This window comes from Chinchilla lanigera, unplaced genomic scaffold (assembly GCF_000276665.1).
Source record: "Chinchilla lanigera isolate Chin_1 unplaced genomic scaffold, ChiLan1.0 scaffold00021, whole genome shotgun sequence".
Classification (NCBI taxonomy): Eukaryota; Metazoa; Chordata; class Mammalia; order Rodentia; family Chinchillidae; genus Chinchilla; species Chinchilla lanigera.
In genome coordinates this window covers 17,451,674-17,473,184 of record NW_004955422.1, presented here as the reverse complement: position 1 = coordinate 17,473,184, position 21,511 = coordinate 17,451,674, and the positions used below count along the sequence as shown (strand labels likewise).

Sequence of the window (21,511 nt, the reverse complement as noted above, 5' to 3'; positions counted from 1 at the left end):
GTGTGTGTGATGCATGTGTACAAGTTTGCATGTGTACAAGTTTGCATGTGCATTGCATGACAATATGTATATGTGCGTGAGAACATGGGTACCTGACAAGCGTATATATCCATATTCCTGGGCATGTTTACAAGGGAGCGTGTGTTAATATTGCTTGCGTATGAAATTGTGTGCATGCAATGTTGTGTTGTAAATAGGCACATGTGTATGTGTGACTGTGACATATGCAGGTGGAAGGGCATGTGTGTATGTTCATATTTATGTTCATATGCATGGCAGATAGGGTAGGGTGGAATTTTCTGCCCAAGTATTTTGACTCTGAGATCAGACCAGAGCAAGTAACTCCCTGCTCCAAGGATACCTCTAGCCCCAGTCTCTGGGATGCTGTGTTGGGTGGCTACCTGTCCCTGTGGGCCCCTTGCCCCCTCCAAGGGAGCTGGGCCCCACCACTGCCCAGGCTCAGGCCACCCTGCTCAGGCCAGGACGGTCTCTGTGCAGCCAAAGCAGTCCCTGTAGGCCTGTCCCTGGGCTACAGTGTGGCTCCCGGAGCTTCGGAGCGCCTGCCTCCCTTCCTGGGAGCAAACGGTTGAGGTAACGGTCCCCATGGCTCAGAGGGGCTTCTCTCTGTAGCGAGCGAGGCTGAGGGAGCAGTCATCCGGAGGGCCCTGGCCCAGGGCTGGCACATGGTCTGCCCAGCACTGGGTGCCTTGGCCATCTTGTCTCCGGTGACCCTGCTGTCCCCTCCCCCAGCCACTTCCCCTGCCACACACACACTGGATGCAGCAGCTCTGTCCTCGCCCAGCTGGCACTTTAGCAGGCGTTCACAAGCACGCGTGCCCAGGTCCATTCCCCATGTTGCGGGCACAGCCATTCTCTGCCCTTGGGGCCCTCATGGTGCACCTGGGAGAAGGTGGTAAATGGACGTGTCTGAGAGGGATGTGTGCCACCAGGAGAATAAATCAGGGCCTGGGGACAGAGGGCCATGGTGAAGACCTTCATGCTGGAGTTTGGAAGCCTCAAAAGTCTTGGTGACTTTGGAGCAGAGCCAAAGCAGAGGAGGGCAAGAACCACGTGGTCCTCTGGGGGAAGAGTGTTCCAGACGAGGGGAACAGACACTGAGAAGGCCTCGGGAGCTGGAGCTCGTGGGAGGCTGCAGCAGAGCTTGAATGGTTCATTTGTGCTCGAAGGAGTCATGAGGTGTGGAGAGAGGCAGGGCAAGTCCTGAGTTGAGTCACCTGGTCTGGCTCAGCCCGAAGGGGCTCTCCTGTGCTGGTGGAGTGAAGGCAGCCTTGGGGTGGGTATGGGACAGGGGTCCCGGCCGCAGTTACTGTGATCCTGGCGTTAGAGGGCCGTGGCTTGGACCAGGGAGGAAGTGGACTAGTGATAAAAGTTGACCAGCTTTGGGACCTGTTACTGCTTGTGTATAGCTGTCCCCCGAAGCCTCATGCAGTCAGTCATAGGTGAAGCGCTTGCAGCAGTGGCTGTCTTCAGAGTGTGTGATGCTGGGATGGATTCATGGTTCATGCAATGCTAGGATCAAAGGCACTAGGATTAAGGGTATGAGTGTTACCTGCTCAAAGTAGCCTGGATAAGATGTAAGGGTCGAAAGAGCTGTGATCGTCCCTTGCTTGCTCTACGACCTTCTGCTTGCCATGGACTGTTTCTCTTCTGCGATGCCCCTTTGCCATGTCACCTGGCTGTAGAGCCAGCTGATGATGGACTGCAGCCTCTACAGACTGTGAGCTAAGTAAACCTTTCTTCGCTGAACTTGTGGGTGTTGCTATTTTGTCTCAACAGTGAGAAAAGTAGCTAAGATAGGAACTATTCTGAGGGCAGGACAACTGGATTTGCTGGCATTCTTCATGTGGGTTGAAAAGAACAACGGGCAAGGATGGATGGCGTGGTGCTGCCCTGTGCCTTGGTGTCCTAATTTGTACAGAGGGTGACTGAGTTGCACGTCATAGGGAAAACGCTAACTCAGTTCATGGGCTCAATAAACGCAGCAGTTACAATAAAAATGCCCTTCCTCTGCTGCAGGAAATACACTCTCTGCATCTATTCTCTCGTTTTAATTCTTCCGGCCTGGACCAGTCTGATGGAGTTGCAGTTGCAGCAGTCTCCAGTTAAGCTAAGGTGAACTGTGCTGCTTCTTTAAAATGCAGGCAGCCCTGCCATGAGACAGCGCAGCCACCTCTACCCCACGCCATGCTGCTTCCCAGAAGTATGGGCTCCTGCCGGAGCCTGTGAGACCATGCCCAAGCATGTCCTCAGCACATCCACGCCACGCAGCTCTGGTGATGGCTACTTGCAGATTCCATTTAAGGAAAGCACAGGCCTTGGCTGTGACTCCGGGGGATGTGAAGTAGGGCCCACACGGAGCTCCTGGAGCTTTTCTGGGTTTGTCACTGGGCCAAAATGCAGTGTTTGGGGAATGCCGTGTGAATCACACTGAGATCCTTCTCCTGGTACCTCTGGGCAGGAAGAGGAGCCTGAGTATAGGGGGAAGGGGGGGCCAGGAAAGTAGGGGTTTGCACCCCAGACCAGCCAGTGTCTGCCAAGCTGGCCACCAGCACCTTCACACCTCAGACTGCCAGGAAAGTCCCCCCATGCCCTGGCCCTGCTGATGAAGAGGTGAGTCATACTTGGCCTGGTGCAGGCCCTCAGCAGACAGCCACGCTGTGCTCCCAGGGCTACCACTTGATGCCCTGACCCGAGCAGGTCAGTCCTCCAGCGTCTTACTGTCCTCATCTGTCAACTAGGAACAACATTGCTGGCTTTCCTTGTGCTGGTTCGGCTTTTTCTAGTTAGAGGATAGCATGAAGATGCTATCTGAAAAGATGTTGTATGAAACGGGCCCTCTTCTATCCCCATGAGGGTTGGAGAATAGGGCTGGGTGGTAATAGTCAGGTATAATTGGCCCCTGGCCCTGGCGCAGAGAGAAGGTTTTATATGAAGCCCCTGTACCCTCATTGTCATTGGTGTTGTCACAGCCTCCCTGGAAGGCGGTAGTGTTCTTGGCTTGGAAATGTCTCCTGCTGGGAAGCTGGGGTTGGGGACTCACAGTAGGGGTACCCCCTTGGAGTGGCTGAAGCTGTCGTCTGTCAGTTTCCTTCTGCTGATGGAGACCCCCAGGGCCACGGCTGAGCTTGGTCCTTAGTGTCTGCTTGGAAGTTGTTGAATGAAGTTTTACCTCTAAAGAAATGAGGGCCTACGTGGGGGGTGACTTGCCGGACACTAGAGAAAATTGCCTAGAGGAAGGCTTTGCGGATGGGGTGAGTCCTTGAGGATGTGTGGCACCTGACCCTTGTCGGAACCTTGGGGACTTGGATGGGCAAAGCCAGCTCGCTCAGGAGTAGCTGCTCTTCTTTCTGTGTGTCCCATCCACATGTGTTCTTTTTAAAACAGACTTTAGGTTTTAGATTCACAGGAAAAGGGAGCAGAAGGTAGAAAGATTATCCATATGGCCTTAAGCCCCCACATTGGCCTCCCCCTGCAGAGTACTATGTTTGTTAAAATCAGCGGACGTCCAATATGTCGTTGTCCATGAGAATCTGTGGTGTATGTTACAGTTCATGTTGGTGGGCACATTTTACAGGTTTGGACAAATGTATAATATCTTGTATCCGTGTCACAGCATTGTACAGGAGAGGTGACTGCCCTGCCCTGTCTCTCCCACTCCCTAACCCCTGGCAACCACTGATGTTTGTGCCAGCTCTGTATTTTGCCTTCTCCAGATGTCACAGAATCAGAACTATGCAATATGTAGCCTTTCCAGATGGGCTTATTTCACTGTGTAATAAGCATTTATGGCTCCTGCATGTCTTTTCATGGCCTGATAGCTCATCCAGTTTTAGCACTAAATATATCCCATTCTGCATGTGTTTAATTGCCCTTTAGAGGTTCATGTACAGCATTTTCATAGTAGCAAAAAATCCAAAATAACCCAAACATCAAACAGAGCTAACAGTTTAAGTAACTCATGGACAGTGCGCTGTAGTACTGTTAAAAGAACAAGAAGTGTTTTTCTTTTTGAAAGAGGAAGGTGCTCAGAACTTGTTGTTAACTGAGGGCAATTTGGAAATGTAGTCAAGGGCCACGTAATGGCATTTGGGTCAGTGATGGCCCATGTGTAAACTATTGCCTAGTGACATCGTAGCTGTCTTAGTCTGTGGCAGCCCACTCTGTGATATTTGTGTAACCTAATGATGCATTTGTCATCATTTTGAAGAATGCTTTTTATGTTCTTAACAGTGTGTTCCTAGCTGGGCATGGTGGTGGACTCCTGTAATCCAGCACTGGGGAGGCTGAAGCAGGAAGATGGCAAGTTCAAGCCCAGCTTGGACAATTTAGCGATACTCTATCTCCCCCTCCACACCCCAGAAAAAAGAGTTGGGGATGTAGTTCATTTGTGGAACATGCCTAGATTCAACCCTTGGTACCACCAAAACAAGCAAACCAACCCCACAAAGTTCCTGTCCTAAGCCATACAGGACTCTATTCCTGAATCCCTGAACACTGATTATCTCTGATAGGTGAACTTTAGGTATGCATGCATACATGGAAACCAGTATCCAGATCTGGTAGCTCTCTGTCTTCTTACCCTTCCCCTCCTTGCTAGGTACATGTACTGGACAGACTGGGGGGAGACGCCCCGGATTGAGCGGGCTGGGATGGACGGCAGCACCCGGAAAATCATTGTGGACTCAGAAATTTACTGGCCCAACGGGCTGACCATCGATCTGGAGGAGCAGAAGCTCTACTGGGCCGACGCAAAGCTCAGCTTCATCCATCGTGCCAACCTGGACGGCTCATTCAGGTATGTGCCCACCAGCCAAGGGTGCCCCTGCCCTCTGCATCCTGCTGGCCCCATGGTGTTTGAAGGCCACTCTTCTTTTTTTGTTTTTTTGGTACCTGGAATTGAACTCAGGACCTTGCACTTGCCAGGCAGGCACTGTGCTGCTGAGCTACATCCCCAGCGCCGAAGGCCACTGTTCTTAACTCAGGCCCCCAGACTTGAATCTGAAAGCCTAGAGATCTGAGGAACTGGACTCCTCAGGACCTGAGGGGAACCTAGAGTGTGTATACCACACTTTACATCATGCTAGGTTTGGGGGGTCCTCCTGAGAGGGCAAACCCCATTTTTTTGCTAGTGGAATTCCTAGCCTAGGATGGGGGTGTGATAGGAGCTGATGCCACAGGCTTGGGTAACACTGCCCCGGAGAACCCAGTGTAGATTTCTGCAAACACAGGCAGGCACCCATTTGACACTGGCAGGTTTGCTGCATGTCACCCAGGGTGATATATTAAGTACTTATTAACTACCTCCAAACTTTGCTGTCACAGCTTGTGACAGCAAACAGGCTTTGCCAGCAGCTCTGGCTAATGATGTGTCCTGAGGTTATGATCAAGCTTTGGGAAAGGCTTTGTCCCCTGCAGGCTGAGGCAGAAGATTTGATTCTGAGCTCTTTCATGGCCTGAGGCCCCAGTTTTCTTAGGCCTCTTATAGGACACTGTGCATCTTGGGCTGCTTGGGAACGTGCTGTCCCATTGTCCCTGGAACACAAACTGCCCACATCAGGGCCTGCTCTGAGATTTGGAAACAGCCGCCTCAGAGACTGTGGTTCTTGGGAGCGAGTAGACCTAGTGGTTATGAAGGGTGGGTTAGGGGCTGGAAAGGCTTTTGGGGGATACCCTGGTTAGGGGATCATGACAGCATGGTAGCAGCTAAAAAGTGACAGTGGTGGTAGCAGTAGCTGACCCTTCCATAATACTGACTCTTTGCAGAGACATTTATCACTTCATGAAATGCTCCCAACAACCCTGTGAAGTGTTAATTATTGTCCCCTATTATGAATGTGTACAGAGAAGCACATGAGCTTGCCCAAAGGCACACAGCTAGTCAGAGCCTATTGATGAGGCGGGTGGTTAAATAGTCACCCATTACCGGCCATACCAAATTACAGTCCTCCTACCAGTGTCTGTAGTCTCATGAAAGCATGGCTTCTCCCTTGCTAGACATTCAGAGCACATCTAAAAGACAAGCTTTGTCTTGCTGGGAATACTGTTCAGTGTTAGTACACTTGCCTGGCATGTTTGAGAGCCTGGACTCCATCCCCAGTACCACAGTCCATCAGTCAATCAATGCAGGCTTTTTCCCCTCTTGACGTCATGTAATTCACTCTGAAATATAAACTGTGGGCTCTATAGGAGTGGGCACGTGTGTGCAGACAGATTTCCGTGAAGTCGTTAAAGCATCTGGGGAGGAGAGCTGTGCTTCTTGGCAGCTCTTTAGACCTAGATGTGGCTCCTCCTCGGCATTTGCTTCCTCCTGTTTTGCGGGGGCGGGCTCTTTACCTGGGGACATAGGCAGTGTCATAGGCAGTAGGTGCTGGCTGGGTTTGGGAAGTGTCCCTTGTGTGCCAGGAAGGGATTGCTGGAAAGGACAAGCAGCATGAGCCGAGCCCCCCGAGCTCTCCTGACGACTCCATCCTTGGCCTCCTGCTGCAGGCAGAAGGTGGTAGAAGGCAGCCTGACGCACCCCTTCGCCCTGACGCTGTCTGGGGACACGTTATACTGGACAGACTGGCAAACCCGCTCCATTCACGCATGTAATAAGAGGACTGGCGAGAAGAGGAAGGAGATCCTCAGCGCGCTCTACTCACCCATGGACATCCAGGTGCTCAGCCAGGAGCGGCAACCTTCCTGTGAGTGCCTGGCAGGCGTCCGACCCTCCACTAGGGCCCTGCCATCTGAGCCTTATATACCGGACAGAGCCCTTCCCCTGCAGAAACCCGTGGATGGGGGAGGCAGCGTTCTTAGAGTGGTGCTGTCTGGCCTTGAGGGATGTATGTGCAGAGCCAGCCAGGCTGGGGGTGGCAGGCAGTGTCCCTCACGGATCTCATACAGTGCTGTTTGTAGGCCTAGAGGCAGGTGGCCATAGGGCCCCAGGGAAGGCTGCCCCATCTGGCCCGGCAGAGTTTTCATGAGTGAAAAATTTCCTCTGAGTCAGTGGCTCTCAGCCTGGGGTGCTCACAGGGTCCTGACCCAAGTCTCTGATGGTGACACGTGGGCTTCTGTGACGAGTGACCAGCAGGCCAGGGGTTTTGGTTCATTCAGTGCTGTGGGGACCAGGGTAAGAGACTTCTAGCCAAGCCATTATGGGATGTTTGAACTTAGAACTTCAGGGTAGGGGCCCGGGGCAGGACAGAAGGGAGAAGGGGTTGTCTGGAGTAGTTTTCAGGCGAGAACGTCATGTTCCCTGCGCCCACCTTCCCTTGGGACCACACATGCTCCTCAGCCAGCATTAGGAGGGCAGAGGTCCATTGCGTTGAAGCTATCCTTCCAGTTAACTCTGTACTGACTGGGGTGGTGCTGCGCCCCACCTCTGCCTGGGCAGAAGGAGTTCAAGGGGCAGTGGGTGCCTTCAGTTGCTTGTTGGTCATAGAAGGACTTGGGGAACCCAGCCCACCGTGAGGCTCCACCCCGGCCTGAGCATGGTCACTTCATGCAGAGCCTGCAGGGTCCCAGCACATTGAAGAGACGGGACAGTCTGGATGACAGGCTGTGTGCTCAGGAACCAGCTGTCTTGGGTCCCTGTCACTGCTGTATAGTCAGGTCCTGAGATCCTGCCATGAGTGCGTGAGGGTGGCCTTCCCGGTGGAAGTGTCCCTGAAGAAGCTGGAGGTTTTCTTGTTGGAGGAGCACAGGGTGGGAAGGATACCTGCTCAGGGCGGGGCACACCTGGGTGGTGTTGGAGAAATTGCAGACCAGCTGGGAAGGCTGAAGGCCCAACATGGTGGGTTGTCAGTGGGGATATGGGACTGAACGGAGCCTGCGGGGAAAGGTCTTGATGCCACCAGGGGGTGACGTTTGGACAGAGGGACACACTGGGGGTTCTCTTGGAGGACAGATAAAGAGTTAGATTGCTGGCCCATTTGGAAACAAAGGGAGGGGGGTGATGAGGGCATTGGATGATGGCGGGGTCATGGACCCTGTTCCAGAACTTTCCCTCACTCTGTCCTGTTTTTTCCAGTCCACACGAGATGTGAGGAGGACAATGGTGGCTGCTCTCACCTATGCCTGCTGTCCCCGAGGGAGCCTTTCTATACCTGCGCCTGCCCCACCGGCGTGCAGCTCCAGGACAATGGCAGGACGTGTAAGGCAGGTGAGGCAGAGGATGGGAGGGTGGGATGGGCCCCTGGCTGCCGCTGGCTTGAGGAACCTGTTTACAGTCTTGCACTCGCTCTAGCAGGGGCCTTGGGTATCAGCCAGCTGAGAATCCAGGTGGACTTGGGCAGCGAGTGGCTGGGATGTACAGGCAGATCTGGGCTCTGTTGCCTGATCGGTGAACAGTCTGAGGTCCAGTCTCAGCTTAGTTGAAGCCTTGTAATGACCAAGTCGGGCCACCAAGGTCAACAGGCACACCACCAGCACGTGGTAATCAAGCCCTGAAAGCTCACTGCCATTAGCTTTTAACTGAAATCGATGTTGATTGTGAGCAAAGGACAGTGGCATTAGTGGACACTGGGCAGGGAGTGACCCTGGAATCCCACCTAGGCCCCCTCCTTGCCTGTGTTTTCTCCTCATCCTGCCTTCTTTTCTTTGTGTTCACCATCTGTCCAGCCTTGGGAGCCCCGCAGGGTGGTTTTGTCTTCTACTTTCCTGCCTTTTTGTATGCATTTTTCCTGGTTGGATGGGGATTTGTAATTCATTTTTACCCTTGCATCTCATTCCCACAGTCTTCATGCCAGAGTAACTCCCCTGTGGAAATTTAGGCCACAGTACATCCTTAAAGGGAATTTCCTTTTGGATGCACGGAGCTGAGTTGCTCTCCCTCCCCACAAGCAGCGGCTTTCTTTGCTTCAGGTGTTTAACACCTCCTTGCTCCCAGCCCTGGTCCTCAGGCTCTTATTGTCAGGGCTCCTGTCCTATGACTCTGCAGCCAGGCGTCTTCTCCTCCTCTGCGGCAGCCGCTGAAGACCTGGATTTCTGGGTGTCAGGCTGAGGGTGGGCTCTTACGCATATGCATGGCCAGGGGTAGCCTATCATCTGGGATGCCCCAGGGTCCACTGAGGCTGGTCTGGCTGTGGGGCTGGGCCAGTGAGGGGTCAGTAGGGGAGGCCAGGAAAGCAGCTGTCCCTGGGATCATCTCCATTTCATGGGAGCAACAGGGCCTCGCTAGTAAAACGTGGTCCAGGGCCAAGGCCTGGTTCCTGTATCATTATCCCACTTGGAAGAAAGAGAAAGGCAGGGCCAGCTTCTCAAGTGGGCTAGCTTCCAATATGGGATGGGCCCGGAGGCCGGTTCCTGCTGAGCTGACTGCCAGAAGCACTATCGCAGCATCCATATGGGTGGAGGGATTTTCTCCCTTGGCCCCAGCTGCTGCCCAAGCACACAGGGTCTTGACTCCGGGGTGGTTTCCAGGTCTTTCTGCTCTTAGCAGGTCATGGTCTGTATTTGCGTGCAGCGTCTGGGGACTGTGCGGGTCATGGTGGTAATGGGATCTCTTTCTGCTCTGTGGCAGGGCTTCTGCTTCCAGGGAGGACTTTCCAGGTCTGGATTCGCTGTTTCTCTTTCCCAGAACACAGTGTCTTCAGTGAAAGGAGACTTGGCTATTTTGCCAGAGGAGCTGTCAGCTGCGTTGGCTGCTTGGGGGACAGTTGGGAGGTCTCTCCCTCACAGCACGCCTTACTTTCCCAAGTAGAGAGAGGGAGTAGCACTGATTTGGGACACAAATCATTTGAGACACATTTGACCCTGTCTTATTGGTTTTTTTCAAAGTAGGACCTTAGCTGCTCAGAGTGAAGGGCTTGCTTGAGAAGCCTCCTGAGCCACGTTCAGTCAGCCATCTGTCCATCTGTCCGTCCATCCGTCCATCCATCCATCCATCCATAATGGAGTAATTTATTGAGCACCTGCTATGTCCTGCACTATTCTAGGCACTAGGGTCCCTATAAGGAACAATGTGGGCACAGTTCTGGGCTTTAGAGCTCACATGGTAGGGCAGGGGTAGGTAGGGAGAGAGATGGACAACTTGCACCATTGAGTGATGCAAACATGTTGGAGGTCACCTCAGGCCATCTGGAGTTTACCCCTTGCCTTGCTGGGGAGGTGAGGCTGAGGGAGAAGCTAGGCCCTGTAAGGGGGTCTGGACCAGATGACTCAGGCATACCTGGAGTTTGGACTGAGCAGCTTAAGGGGGATGGGAGACTGGCTTGATCAGGTTAGCTTAACCCTCTCTTTTTTACAGATGAGAAGACTTAGGGCAAGTCACCAGCCTGTGGTCACTCACAGCAGGTAGCAGGGTAGGTTCAGGAAGGTAGACTCTCCCAGCTCTCCCAAGATATTGGTGGCTGCTACCTCTGTTACAGAGAGATGATTTGACTGCCAAGGTCTTGTGTCCTGGTAGAGTGAGGCCCTAGCCTCCCGCCAGTCTGCCTGGGCCCTGCCTGCTCCCTGGGAAAGGATGCTTAGCCCCTTGGCTTCTCAGGAAGCTTGGTCTTGTTAGACTTTGGCTTCTCTCCTTTCTTCCACCTTCCTGTCCATCACTGTGAGAGGAACAGACTTCCGTGGTAGAGCTGTACTCCATGTTCTTTAACCTGTCACTCAAGATCCCAGTGGGAAAGACATGGCCTTATTGACTGGTGATGCCTGCTTGAACCCTGTGTTGGATTAGTTGATGATGTCTGCCCTGAGACAGAGATGGTCCTAGCTGGATCAGGTGTGGTTACTATGTCTGCTGCTTAAGATATCCTGAGCCAGGCTGCACATGGACAGTTATGGAAGGAGTCAGAGTGGACAGGGAGCCCCAGAGGCAGGTCATACAGTTGTGCCCTGCTAGGAACTCATGTGGGCCCTAGAGATGGGCAAAAAAGGTTGCAAACCCTGATAAATCCCAGAGGCCCGACTCATTAAAGTCATAAACTAGCAGAACGTGAAGTTCTCCCAAAAGTTTGCTGAGGCCATCTTGGGTTGCTGCTGGTCCTTTAAGTGGGGACAGAGCCTGGGCCTTGCTATGCCCTGTTCCCTCATCTGTGAGGCTCTGCCTGGGGGACCATGGAAGACCCAGTGCATTAAGAACAGGGTGTCCAGGGCAGGTGTCTGGCACCAGCTGGCGCTGGGCATGTGAGAGCTGGGGTGGGACTGCTGGAGAATTGGCTTTACCTGTCCCAGGAATCTCAGGGATAGCCATACATGACCCTTGCAAGGGGACTGTCACTGGGGAAGTGCTAATTTCTTTTCCCACCGAATAAGCATGGGCTTTGGGCTGACATGGTGCCCTGCCTCCTTTTTGTTTCATGGGGTTCCCACAGCTGAAGCCCTAGGGACTGACCACCCGTAGCTGAGCCCTTTGATGGCATGGTGTTCTGTCTGCAAATTTCAAGTCCTTGTCCCCAGGTCCAGCCCCAGACCAGTACTAGGGAGTCCTGGGAACTCACTGGCCTTTAAGGATGGCCCAGCCTGGCCTGTGTGATGAGCAGAGGAAAGGAAGTCACCTAGGACCGCAGAGTGCTGCTATGGCAGCCAGAGTTGGAGGGGTTCCCCTGAAGAGGTGACATGCAGGCTGACAGTGACCTGCAGTCTCCGGCCACAGCCGCGGTGGCTCTGTGTCGTGGTGCTGACACCACAGACACCTGTGGGGTGGAAGCAGTGGATTAGCAGCACACCCAGCCCTTCCTGCTGGGAGCTTCAGTCCAGAGCTGCCCCAGGCGGATAGCGTGGCTTCCGGCCTTCTTCAGCAAGCACAGCCAGCTACTGACCAGATTCCCTAGGGATGGCACCTTTCCCTGCTTTCCTAAGCACTTTTCTTACCCCCAGCAGTAAGAGGCACTTTTACAAAGACCCTGTGGGAGAATGCCAAGCATATAGGAAAAAAGGGTTTTTGTTGTCACTCAGAGGCTCTGCTTGCTTGTGGGAGTGTATGCCCTGCCAGGCGTCTGCACAGTGTGAAGACTTTTGTCCCCAGAGCCTGAATTTTTCTGCTTTGGCTGCAGACACCCTGCCTAGAGTGTTATGTCAAAAGAAGGAAAAGTGGGTAGATGAGACAAAGCGGGTGGGCCAGAGTCTCTTTCTGCATGAGAATGGAACTGTTCCCTACCAGCTGATCCCAAGCTGGCTTCTCTGTGGGCTTCCCTTTGATTGGTTGTTTGGGCTGGGTGCTGACCAGGCCCCTCTGTCTCCCTGCCTGGGACACACTTGTGTTGCTGGGCAGCAGAGATGGTACAGGATAAACAGAATTTCCTGAAAGTTTTAGAGCTGAGAAGAAACCTAAAATAAAGGGTTTGCCAAAATGGCTTTCTGCATAAGATGCTTCTGAAATATCTTTTCATCTTTCCTAATCCAGAAATCTAGGGGTGATTAAGAAAAGGCCTGTCCTTGGGGATCTTTGGATCCATTTGGAGGGCAGATACAGCCCCCCAGACTGAGCTGTGAGCAAGGCTGGAGGGGCTGGGGGCTTCAGGTCTTACAGGAAGAGAAGACCAGGCTGGCAAAGGGGAGGTTGAGGATGCAGATTTCTTCTTCCACTACTTTTATTTCTTGCCACCAAATCGCATGTTAAAGGCAGAGTTCTACTGAAGACCGTAATCCCATCACCCGAGCCCTGTGTCCTGTGGTTTCCTTTTCTCCCCTGACTTCCCAGGCTGCGTGCCCCCAGGGTATGTGTGGCTTTGTGTCCCTGGGGACAGGGTCCTCTGGAATGCAGGACTTGATGCTGGCTCGCTGCTGCACATCAATTGTGAAAACCGCCTGGAGATCATAGCTGGTTACGCAAGGGCACACTGAAGAAACTGCTAAATCCTCTTGTCTGTCATGGCTGGCGGGGTGGCTTGAGGTCCTGGTGGGCAGAGGCCCTGTGCAGGCGCCCTGCCAGCGGAGATGTCAGAGCTCGCCGGAAGGGAGTGGTGCCCATGGCAGGCTGCCAGTACCTGGGGAGCCTTCTGAGGTGTCCAGTTGGAGGATGACATCTGGGGCAGGCAGAGGAGGCAAGGGGTCACTTGGGGATGTCCTCTTGGCCCTAGGATCCATGAGTTCTGGTATCTTGGGCGTGAGGAACAGAGGGCGTGTACTAAGAGCCCTGGAGGTGGCCCTTGGCGGGAGCAGAGACCACAGGGAAATGGAGATGGAGGTGATGGAGAAGGAGGCTGTGCGTGTGGGCTTGCTAGTGCTCTATAAGGGAGCCTTGGAAACGATGGTCATTTAGGCCAGGACCACTGCTGATAGATGCCATGACTTGCTCTGTAGTTGGGAGCCTGCCATTGACTTTGGTAGTGAAGAAACACAATGGCAGGCACACCCAGAATTCAGGGTACCTTATTTTCAATTGTGTGTCACAGGTTTCGGCTTTCAGACGTTGTGTTATTTTATCATGTTTTCATCCATGTCGGTGAGAAGGATTTAGCCTCTCTGTACGTCAGCCTTCTCATTTATTGAGAAGGAACAGTACTTACTCTGTGCAGTTAATTAAAAGAAGGCCTGGCTGCTCAGCAAATATGAGCTGCACTTGGATTTGAACTCGAACTTGGAGCCCGGCAGGCAATCTGAGCTGATGCCAAGAGAGCAGTGCTTCCTTGAGCGCTTGGAATCGAAGTAGATGGCCAAGGCTGGGTGGCGTGGTGAGGGCTGGGCTAAGGTGATGGGAACAGGGAGGCCTGCTCATACAGGTGGGTGACAAGTGACTTGGCTGAGTGGGGTGTCTCTCCTGGGGACTCTAGAGCATGTGCGGCTCCCTTTGCCCTGGATAGAAGGCCAACTTGTTTTGGGCTGGGGCAGAGGCCTGGCCTGTTGAAGTCATGTGGCCTCTGATGACACATCCAGGTTTGCTGGTCCACCCCAGACCCACTGACGGGCACTTCCCAGAGAAGGGGCAGGGTGGCACAGCAGGCAGGGGTCCCTGGCACAGCTGGAAATACCAGCATCTAAAGTCCGAGGCCCAGGCATGACTTGAATTCCTGGGCTCTTGCGCCAGGCATCTGACCTTTTATGCTTCATGGAGTTGGAGATGAAGAAATTTGCACACTGTTGCGAGTTCTGCTTCTTCCTGATTTTGAGCAAATGAAAGCCAGCCCGGTATTAGGAAGTTGGGTGCCCTCACTGAGGAACGGCGGACATGGTAGCCGACTGTATCCTTGTGAACAAGGCGGAGGTGTCCCGGGGCACACAGGCATCTCCCTAGATGCTGGGAAGTGTAGCACCTGGGTCCTCATGCTCCGTGCCCAGGGGAACAGTGCTCCTCACGTCACCTGAGCTGCGAGTTTCTCTCGTGACACGAGGAGAGCAGAATGACCCCTCCTCTTGGCATGGTTGGGGACAGGAGAGACCTCACGGTGACAGCTTCTCATAGTGCCTGATGGGCTCATTGCTGATGTGACCCTGCCCGTGAGGGACCCCCTCCCATGTCTGTATCCTTTGGGCTCAAGAGTGGCTTGGTTGCTGAGATCCCTATGTGTGGAGTGACCTTTGGCTGTGGGATCTCTGTCTCCTGTTCCCTAGCCCTGCCTGAAGTGGTCCCAGTGAGAGTACGAAAGGATGTCACCCCTCTTGTGCCCAGCTCTGGCTAATCCCAGTGAGACCTGGGGTAGCTGTGCTGCGGGTCTCTCTGTCCTGGGAAGCAGGGAGACCAAGAGCCCTTTACAGGCTGGCCGTCAGTGCTGGGCTGCTCCCTCCCCGCCCCCTCCAAGACAGCCTCCAGGCTCTGCAAGCAGCTGGCTTTGGTTTTCCCCATGTTTTTCCAATTATGTGGATTGGGCTAAAAACAGCAGTAGCGGGGCCTTATTTGGGAGTTGCCGCCGTCCTCTGGAGCTGCTCCTCTCTTGCTGCCAGCATCTCAGCGTCCTGTTCCTTGTGGACTGAGCTCTGTCGTTTTGACTTGTCACCCATCCACCTTCCTTGTGGTCTAGGCCTGCATGTCTCCTGCTGTTCAAGGCCACAGATGACTAGGCCAGGTGACTTGTGGGGTCCTCGAGGCCCTAGATCATGTCCAGAGTGTGACCAGGCAGAGCTGGCTGCCAGGCCTAGAGCCTTCCACCCAGGCTGCCCCTCTGCAGACAAGGCCACAGCTGAGTGCCAGGGCGGGCAGTGGATGCAGACTTAAGATTTATAGTCCCCTGCTGTACTTCGCCAGGAGGTGGGTTTTTTTTTTTAAGTACTGGGAATCGAACTTAGGACCTCGTACTTGCCAGACAGGCACTGCGCTGCTGAGCTATATCCCTGGCCCCAAGATGTGGTTTTAACAGATGTGTGACTATCAGGGACAGGAAACAAGGAGATGGGCTGCGCAAGGCAGTGAGAGTAACAGAGGACCCCACCGTTGGGTCTGACAGGCAGGCGGACAAGCGGCTGCTGTCTCCCAGCCCCTCATGTCCATCCGTCTGTCCGGGTGGATTAGCTGAGGTAGTGCAGCCTGAAGCTCTGGGCCTAGAATAACGGGCCTGTTTGTTCCCAGAGTCTGGGCAGCTCGTCACTTATCAGGGAAGTAGGTCAAAGGGAAAAGAAAGGAGGCCCTTTGGGGAAGTCTGTGAGCAGGCCCTGATTGGCAGTGACTTTACAAACAGAAGGCGGCTGCTGTTCTCAGCCGCGGACCGTGAATTTTTAATAGCAAGAAAATAGGATCACCCAGTGCAGGAAACAGTGGGGCCAGCCTGAGCGCTGACATTTTTCTTTGTAACCAAGGTACAACTTGTAGACAATAATAATGCACACATTGTAAGTATGTATTTCGATGGGTTTTGACAGTTGTATACATCTGCATAACCACTGCCCCAAACCAGATATAGAACATTTCCACCTCCTGGAAAATTCTCTGGTGTCCCTTGGCACCCCACCGCTTCTCCACAGGCAGCCCCGTCCTGACTTCTGTCACGGGGGATTAGTTTTGCCTGTTGTGGAAGGACACAGAAATGGAGCCACACAGTGTGTATTCTTTCTGAATACTTCAAAAGCCAGAGGAGGAGAGGGAAGCCCCTGTGTTCTCAGAGAGAAAACCTGTCCTGGGGCTGGGGCCACAGGCCAGATGCAGCCCCCTGGGTACGGTGAGCTCTGCAGAGCTCTGCTGTGGTCACCCTCTGCTACTGGTCTTGTCCCCTGTCCGGCTGGTGTCCCCCTTAGTCCCGCAGCCCAAGCCCAGCTCCAGCCCCAGGCCTTTCAGGGCCTCCAGCCCTCAGAGCTTAGATGGCTCCACTATTCTTCAGAGTCCAGTTCAGGGATCACAGGGTCTAGGGTGGAGAGAGCACCCCGCAGGCCACAAGCCCCTCTGCCCTCGCAGCTGAGGTCGTGCGCCGTTGGGTAGCAATCAGAGGTGCTGTCACTGGGCCCCAGATGTGGTCAGCTAACACCTTAGGCCACCAGCTTTTGTTTCAGAGAGACTAGAAGCCTCCAGCCTTTTGCCCAGCCTTTCTTCTGCTTACCTTTCCCTACCATTCCATGGCAATGGGCCGTGTGCTCTGCTCTGGCCCATCGCTGAGCTCCCTCCTCTGTAGTGCTGTGCCCACTGCCAGGGGCACCTCCTAGGCCTCCTGTCCTGTGTTCCCCAGGCCCTTCTGCACACGTCAACTCATGCACTGGGACTCTGGCTTCTGCCCCAGCCCCTCCAAGAGGGATGGCAGGCAGGTTGGCTCTGCTTCCACCTCTGCTGCAAAGGAGGGAGGGATTCCGGCCTCCTCTCCCACTGGACCAGTGTCAGAGCCCAGGAGAAGGGCTGGATGCCATTAAGAGAGGTCTCCTTTGTCCTTCTGTGTCCCCAAGATGTGGTGGCTCTTGCAGAATATAAGTTCTGGCCTTGCTCTTCACCCTGTGGCTGTGAATGCAGGTTCTTTGTGTCTTGTCCAACCCGGGAGTGTTGAATGGGATCCTCCTCAGAAGGGCCTTATAAACTACAAAGTGGTCTGTACTTGAGGTTGAGCTGGGTGAGTCACTCACAGACAATCACTGTTGACCTAAAGAAATGGTGTTTTCATGTGGTTCTGCCTAATCCATTCCTCGGGCTGCAGGCAACCTCTGAGGCAGGGCAGGTAATGGTGTAAAAGCATCTGTTGGGGGCTTCTGCGGTGGGCACAGCCCTGAGCCCTGTCCTGGCTCATGCCTTTCAGAGGCTGTATGGCGTGCATCAGTGGGTGGCCTTGCTTCCCTAATGGGGGACCTGCAGCTCACAGTATGGAGAGCATGTCACAGCCGCAGACAAGGGGGTACAGATGAGATTTGGGGCTAGATATCTGGGCCCGGGTGCTGTCCATCCCAACCCCTGTCCCCACTACCTTGGGTTCCCTCCTGCAGAGAGATTCCAAGGGCCTTGGCACAGCGGGACCTGGCTATGCATTAGAACATAGAACAGCTTTGGGAGACACAGAACAGCAAGAACACTCACTGTTATTTGTTGAGCACCTGCTGTGTGCCTGAGCAGGAGGGAACCCTATGCTGGCTTTTTTAGGAATTGAGCGCGTGTCCCATTGGTTGGGACAAAGCCTTCTCTAGCACTAGCAGCTATTTTGTGGTCTCCCCCACACCCTAATTTCTAAGTTTTAGAAACTTGGACTGCCCAAGTTACTTTTCTGCACACTTCAGTTATCACCTCCTGGTAGGGTCCCAGAGGTGTGTGTGTGTGCCGTAGCATGAGGGCCGTGCACTGAGGCTGACGTCACAGGGTTTATCACGGAATCCTCCTCCCCACTGGAGGGTCTTGTCCACCGGAGTCCTGCACTTTGGAAACAGGTCAAGTTGCTTGCTCAAGGTTGTTCCGTGAGGAGGTGGAGCTGGGAGCTGAAGTCAGTTCTGTCTGCCCTGGCAGCTGCTGTGCTGACCGTTGGGTGGTGCTGCCTTGGGTAAGCTCACCCAGTGGCCTGCGAGTTGTGGTAGGGACTATGGGGAGGGTAAAGGCAGGGGGCAGAAGACCACGTGGGTGCAGGAGAGGGAGGGGCCAGACTGCAGGAGGGGTCCCAAGGATGGTCTTGACGTTGCCTCTCACTGGCTGCCTCAGGCCCCTGGCCCGAGGAGGGACTCCATCATTTTGAAGCGGAGCAGATGGAGCCCAGACTTCAGGCCAGGTGTCTGTGGGCCCCGCCTGGTGGGCTGCAGCCTTCCTGCTCATGCTTGCTGGGCGGCTTGGCTGGACAGCTGCTCAGACCTCGGGTTGCAGGCAGAGCCAGTGGTGGGCCTGGCCACTTCCTCTGTGCCTTGTGACCCTGTGGTCACTTGCCGCGGTTTCCTGGGCCAAGGTGCTAGGCTGTGGTCTCAGCATTTTGTCCAACCGCTCACCCCAGGGGGGCAATGGAGAAACTTAATCAATTGCTTAAAAAACAAAAATAATCTGGCCGCCCTCCAGATGGGAAGCCACCCGGCCAGGCTGTTCACGGCCTTAGCAACTGCAGGGTGGATGGCGGCCTGCACTGTGACCTGGCTCTGCCCACACAGCCCCAGGCCTGGGAGGTGGCAGCAGTTGGCTCTGCCTCCTGTGGGGGCAGCTGAGCGGGAGACCCCAGAGCCAGGAACAGAGTGGGGCAGGCATCAGGGAGGGGGAGAGGGCTGGCTCTCAGCTTTCCTCCAGATCTCAGGGAAAGAAGCCAGAGAAGAGCCATGCTAGGGAGATGCCTGCTGTGACGGGAGCTCAGGTGGGGATCCAGGCCTTCCTGGGGCGGTCTGTGTCCGTGGGGCTGCAGTTGGTTCCATGTGGGAGGGTCGTGATGTCTGCTGTGGCTGCTCAGATGGCCTGGCCCCTGCTGCAGAGTGTTGGGGTCTGGGGACCCTTGGCTCCTGGTCAGGTCACACCCTTGGACGTGTTGTTTTGCCTGCTGTGAAAAAACCCTTTTCTCATGTTGGGGCGTGGAAAAGATTCACGTATGGTGGCCTTTCAGTTCCCATGTGCCCAAGGCCCGTCAGAAGATCTCCTCCTAGACTTGGGCAGAGGCTGCAGAAGCTGCTGGGCATGGTTCTGGGACTGCAAGTGAGTTGTTGGCCTGTCCTCCTCTTCCTCGTGGTCTTCCATCCCACACGCTCAGAGTCTGGAAGCCAAGTAGGCTGCTGAGCCCCAGCCCCCGTGCCATGAACAGAGGAGCAGGCAGGTCCTTTCCCAGGAGGAAACCTCTGTCCCACGTGCCTGCCTAGATAGACCTGTGGCCCGAGTTTGAAAGCCTTGTTTTCTTTGTGTTTTTGGTTTTTTCTATTACAAAGTAAAACTATGTTTACTGTAGAAAGGAAAAGTAATGAGGAAAAATTAAAACAACCCATGGTTTTGCCACCCAAAGATAGCTGCTCTTGACACATTTGTGTTTTTTTAATGCATATACTCATTTTTTTTTACTCATTTTTAATGCATATATTCAAATCTACTTGTTCATGGTTGTTCACATTAAGTGAACCTATGTGCTATATTGTGTCCGGTGTTTCCCACTTAACTGCTGGAAGTGTTTTCTGTATCATGAACTCTTCTTGGAGCCTGATGTTTTGTGCCTGTCGTGGAACCCTGAATGTCCTTGTTTATTGCAAATAAACTTTTTCTTTTTCTTTTTCCTTTCCTCTCCTTTCCTCTCCTTTCCTATCCTCCCCTTCCCTCCCCTCCCCTCCCCTCTCCTCTCTTCTCCTCTCCTCTCTTCTCCTTTCTCTCTCTCCTTTCTCTGTCTGTGTTTTGTGGGGCATCTAAACTGTTCACAGGTTCTTTTCTTTGGCTTTGGTTTTTGCTTTTGTCATGAAACTGTGGCAACTGTGTGTGGACCTGTGTGCATTTCCTCCCGTCTTCAGCCTGTGCCCTCAGAGGTGAAGTGGCACGGCCAGAAGGTCCTCATGTCCATGAAGCTGGGGCTAACTCACAGCGCTTGGGGAAGCAGAGCTGCCCCCACATTGAGAATCAAAGCTGTCCACTTGTGTGGTGACCGTGGGCCACTCACTCTACTTGCATGTTACCCTTTTTTTTGTATTTATTATCTGTATTTTTGTTTTTCTGTGAATTTGTTTATGGTCTTTGCCCATTTATTGCTAAGATTTAGTTGGGGGTTTTTTACTTGACTTGTTGTACACCTTTTATTTTAAAAACAAAACCTAATACACACTAAACCTTTTTAGTTTTGCATAAAAACCGAGTACTGAGAGTTCTGTCTTTCCCGCAATCCCCTTAGCGTCGTAATTTACTTTCTAATACACAAGTCACGCGTACTTCTTGTACAGTGGCTCACACTCTGCACCCCATGGGCCCCAGGATGCACTGCCTGTTTTTGTACAGCCCAAGAACTCAGAATGGTGTTTACCATTTTACACGATTCAGAAGAAAACCGAAAGATCAGTACATTGTGGTACATGGAAATGATACGAAGCTCAGATGTCAGTGTCCCATACATCAAGTTTTGTTTGCAGCCAGCCTCGTGCGCCCGTTTATGTGTTGTCTATGACGGGCTTCTTTCCTGCTGCATGTCAGAGTCTTGACAGAGACCGTCATGGCCTCCTGCACCGGAAATATTTACTCTCTGGCCCTTTATGGGAAATGTTTACTGATCCAGTTCAAGAATTAGATGGCAGGATCGGCAGCTTCCAAATCGCTCATATGGCCTTTGAGAACGTCCTCTACTGGGCTTTTATTTAGTGGCTGGAGTCCTGCTGTATGTGTGGCATACTCAAATTGCATGGAGCTTCCTGGGGGACAGATGGGCTCAGAGGTGCCCTGGCGTCCTGCACATGGTCTTTCCTCAGCGAAGAGTTTTAGCTCCTGGAACAACTCTTACTCCTCCTTGAGCATCCAGGCTCAGATCAGACCAACGCCTCCTAGGGCCCTCTTCCTGCCCATCTAACTGCAGATTGGCTCTGGGCGTCATTGGCCTCTATGCCTTTTCCCAGGCCACCCCTTCTCCCCAGAGTTCCCTCCCTGCACCTGCCTGGTACACTGGCTGGGGTCCTTCCATTGAAGCTTTCCTTGTGTCTTCACCCTGCCAGATGGTTACTGGTGGAATTGTGCTCCTCAAAAACATCTGTTGAATTTCCGACCTGGAACCTGTGATCTAACTTGGAAATTGGTGTTTGCAGATGTGATAAGGTGGATCTGCGGTGTGCTGGAGCACTACGTTCTGTGCTTTTTATAGGAGACACGCAGGAGAGAAGCTTTGTGAAGCTAGAGCAAAGATGGAGTAATGCAATCACAAACTAAGGGATGCCAAGTATTTCCAGCAACACCAGGAGCTGGAAGGGCAGAAAGAATCCTCTCCTGGTCCCTTTAGAGGGAGCTCACCCCTGCCATACTTAACCTTTCACTTTGGGGCTCCAGAACTGTGAGGGAGTGAATTTCTATAACTAAAAGCCACCCAGGTTGGGGTAACACCCCATGGCACCTTCTCGATGTTTCATTGTGTCCGCATGATCAGGGTCGGGAACAGCTTGGCTGGGACAGAGGGTGGCAGGGAGGGATGGTGTGAAGTCGGATATGCCTGTGACACTGGACCATCCGTCATCTCTCAGGGCAGCTCTTATGTGTTGGAAAGAATGCCCCTTCTGAGGAGGCTGTGCCTCAGCCTGGCCCGTGCCCCATGCTCTGTGCCTGGTC

At 53.4% G+C, this 21,511-nt stretch overlaps 1 protein-coding gene across 2 annotated transcripts in view; it reads left to right on the top strand.

The window, feature by feature from the left end:
- The window catches only part of Lrp5 (low density lipoprotein receptor-related protein 5), an 80,874-nt gene that overhangs the window by 2,060 nt on the left and 57,303 nt on the right, over positions 1-21,511 (top strand). For both annotated transcript variants that reach the window (XM_013514226.1, XM_013514225.1), the window contains exons 2-4: positions 4,619-4,816; positions 6,508-6,704; positions 8,033-8,164. In XM_013514226.1, coding sequence (XP_013369680.1) covers positions 4,623-4,816; positions 6,508-6,704; positions 8,033-8,164 — 523 coding nt within the window. In that variant the 5' untranslated portion in view covers positions 4,619-4,622. The remainder of the gene's footprint in view (positions 1-4,618; positions 4,817-6,507; positions 6,705-8,032; positions 8,165-21,511) is intronic.